The sequence below is a fragment of the Physeter macrocephalus genome, unplaced genomic scaffold (assembly GCF_002837175.3).
Source record: "Physeter macrocephalus isolate SW-GA unplaced genomic scaffold, ASM283717v5 random_101, whole genome shotgun sequence".
In the NCBI taxonomy this organism is placed as follows: domain Eukaryota; kingdom Metazoa; phylum Chordata; class Mammalia; order Artiodactyla; family Physeteridae; genus Physeter; species Physeter macrocephalus.
This window is the reverse complement of record NW_021145374.1, coordinates 6,172-8,490: the sequence shown is the minus strand read 5'-3', so window position 1 is coordinate 8,490 and position 2,319 is coordinate 6,172. Positions and strand designations below refer to the sequence as shown.

At 56.5% G+C, this 2,319-nt stretch overlaps 1 protein-coding gene across 4 annotated transcripts in view; it reads left to right on the top strand.

Annotated features, from left to right (window-relative positions):
- The window catches only part of LOC102987556 (retinol dehydrogenase 13), a 10,876-nt gene that overhangs the window by 3,007 nt on the left and 5,550 nt on the right, over positions 1-2,319 (top strand). For all 4 annotated transcript variants that reach the window (XM_028483920.2, XM_055082355.1, XM_028483922.2 and 1 more), the window contains exon 2: positions 975-1,093. In XM_028483920.2, the coding sequence (XP_028339721.1) occupies positions 975-1,093 (119 nt within the window). The remainder of the gene's footprint in view (positions 1-974; positions 1,094-2,319) is intronic.

Genomic DNA, 2,319 nt, shown 5'->3' with positions numbered 1-2,319 from the left:
GCCCATGCTCTGCAACAAGAGAAGCCACCGCAATGAGAAGCCCGCGCACCGCAACGAAGAGTAGCCCCCGCTCGCCGCAACTAGAGAAAGCCCGTGCGCAGCAACGGAGACCCAATGCAGCCAAAAATAAATATAAAAAATAAATTAATTAATTTAAAAAAGAAAAAAAATCAGCCTCTGGTGGCTGGTGGCTGCCGTGTTGTACATTGCCCTTCTCTGTGTGGAGATAACATTGTTTATTTGGCCAGTTCCCTGTTGGTGACGTTTGGTCGTTGCCAGTATTTAGCCTCTGGAATGTGGGCATAGTAGCAGAATAAGGGCCCCCAACGCTGTGCACGTCCCAATTCCCAGAACTTGTCAAAGGGGACTTTTCAGATGTCACTGTGTTAAGGACCTTGAGATGGGAGATGATCTGGGTTATCCAGGTGGCCCAGCATCATCACAGCGGTCCTTATAAGAGGGAGGCCGAAGCGTCAGAGGCAGGGACTTGAAGATGCTGTGCCGCCGACTGGGGAGGTGAAGGAAGGGGCCGCGAGCCGAGGGATGCGGGCGGCCCCTAGGATCTGGGAGGGGCATGGGGACGATTCTCAGTTCTTCCTGCAGCCTCCAGAAGGCTCACAGCTCTGCCGACACCTCAGTTTTAGCCCACTGGGACCCGTTTCGGACTCTGACCTGCAGGCTGCAGGAAGTACCGAGCTTGCGGTGATCTGTTACGGCAGCCACAGGAAGCGAAGGCAGGGGGTCTTTCTAAAATGACGATTGTCTCGCTGCGCACGCTCCCCGCACCAGACCATGCCGAGTCCTTTACCTGTAGCACGACACCGGTGCCGTGGAGTTAGGCGGTGTCGCTTCCATCTTTCTGCTGGGGGAGCACAAGCTCAGAGCGGTCGTTCCCCTGAGATCACAACAGTCAGGGGCACCTGTGGTGAGAGAGGACAGACAGACCGAACTGACCTGCCGTTTTTTACCTCCAGGGACTTTGTCACCGGCGGGGCTTGTCCCAGCAAGACCACCATTCCCGGGAAGACCGTCATTGTGACCGGCGCCAACACGGGCATCGGGAAACAGACCGCCTTGGAGCTGGCCAAAAGAGGTGAAGTCCCGGCGGGCACCGGCTTCTCCGCCTGAGGCTCGGGCGCGAGATCTGGCGGTGGATGGTTTGATTTCCCGGGGGATGTTAAGGCAGCTGATTCTTTTGCTTGCAAGTGGCAGAAACAAACTCACGGCGGCTTAAGCCCCAAAGCCTTGTGTCTCTGGAAGAGGGAAGGGCAGGTTCAGGGTCTCAGAGGAGGCCGTGGGCGCTCAGCAGTTGTTGGTTTGGGTTTTTCCCTTTGCATCGGCTGTGCCCTTTCCTGCTGTAGTTGGACCCAGTCCTAATGGCTGGGTCAGGGCCTGGGTCAGAGGTTGGGGGTCAGGCTCTCCCACGCTTGCTGGTCAGGCGTTTTGTAGAAAGAACACCCTTCGGTTTGGGTCTGTTGGCCGTTTTTCTCATGGTCAGACTGGGCTTATGGAGGAGAAGTGCCCTCCTCAGCACATGCAGATGTCTTTTGAACGTGGAAGCAGTGTTCCTGTGGGCTCAGGCACGAGAACGGGAGGAGTTAAGGTTTTGTTTGAACAGCTGGAAGACCAAAGCTGCCTTGGCTGGGACGGCGAGGCCAGGGCAGGGCGGGGGTGAGGGCTGGAGGGACCGGAAACTCTCCTTGGGCTGGTCGAGTCGAGGTGGCCAGTGAATGGGTCCCTGATGGACTGACCAGGCCCGAGCTGCCTGTTCACCCCTGAGGTGAGAGTGGTGGGGGGCCATGAGGGAAGCCCCCCTGCCCCCCACACCACATGGGGTTTCCCCAAGGGATGGACAGGTGCTCCTTTCAGGAAAAAGCGAGAAGGGAGGGACTTCCCTGGTGGCGCAGTGGTTAAGAATCTGCCTGCCAACACAGGGGCCGTGGGTTCGAGCCCTGGTCCGGGAAGATCCCGCATGCCGCGGAGCCACTAAGCCCGTGCGCCACATCTACTGAGCCTGCGCACCACAACTACTGAAGCCCGTGCACCTAGAGCCCGTGCTCCGCAACAAGAGAAGCCACCGCAATGAGAAGCCCACGCGCCGCAATGAAGAGTAGCCCCTGCTCGCCGCAATTAGAAAAAGCTCATGCGCGGCAACGAAGACCCAACGCAGTCAAACATAAATAAATACATAAATTTAAAAAAAGAAATTAAAAAAATGAAAACAAAAAATAAGACAGCTAATTTATTTAAAGAAAAAAAAGAGGGCTTCCCTGGTGGCGCAGTGGTTGAGAGTCCGCCTGCCGATGCAGGGGACACGGG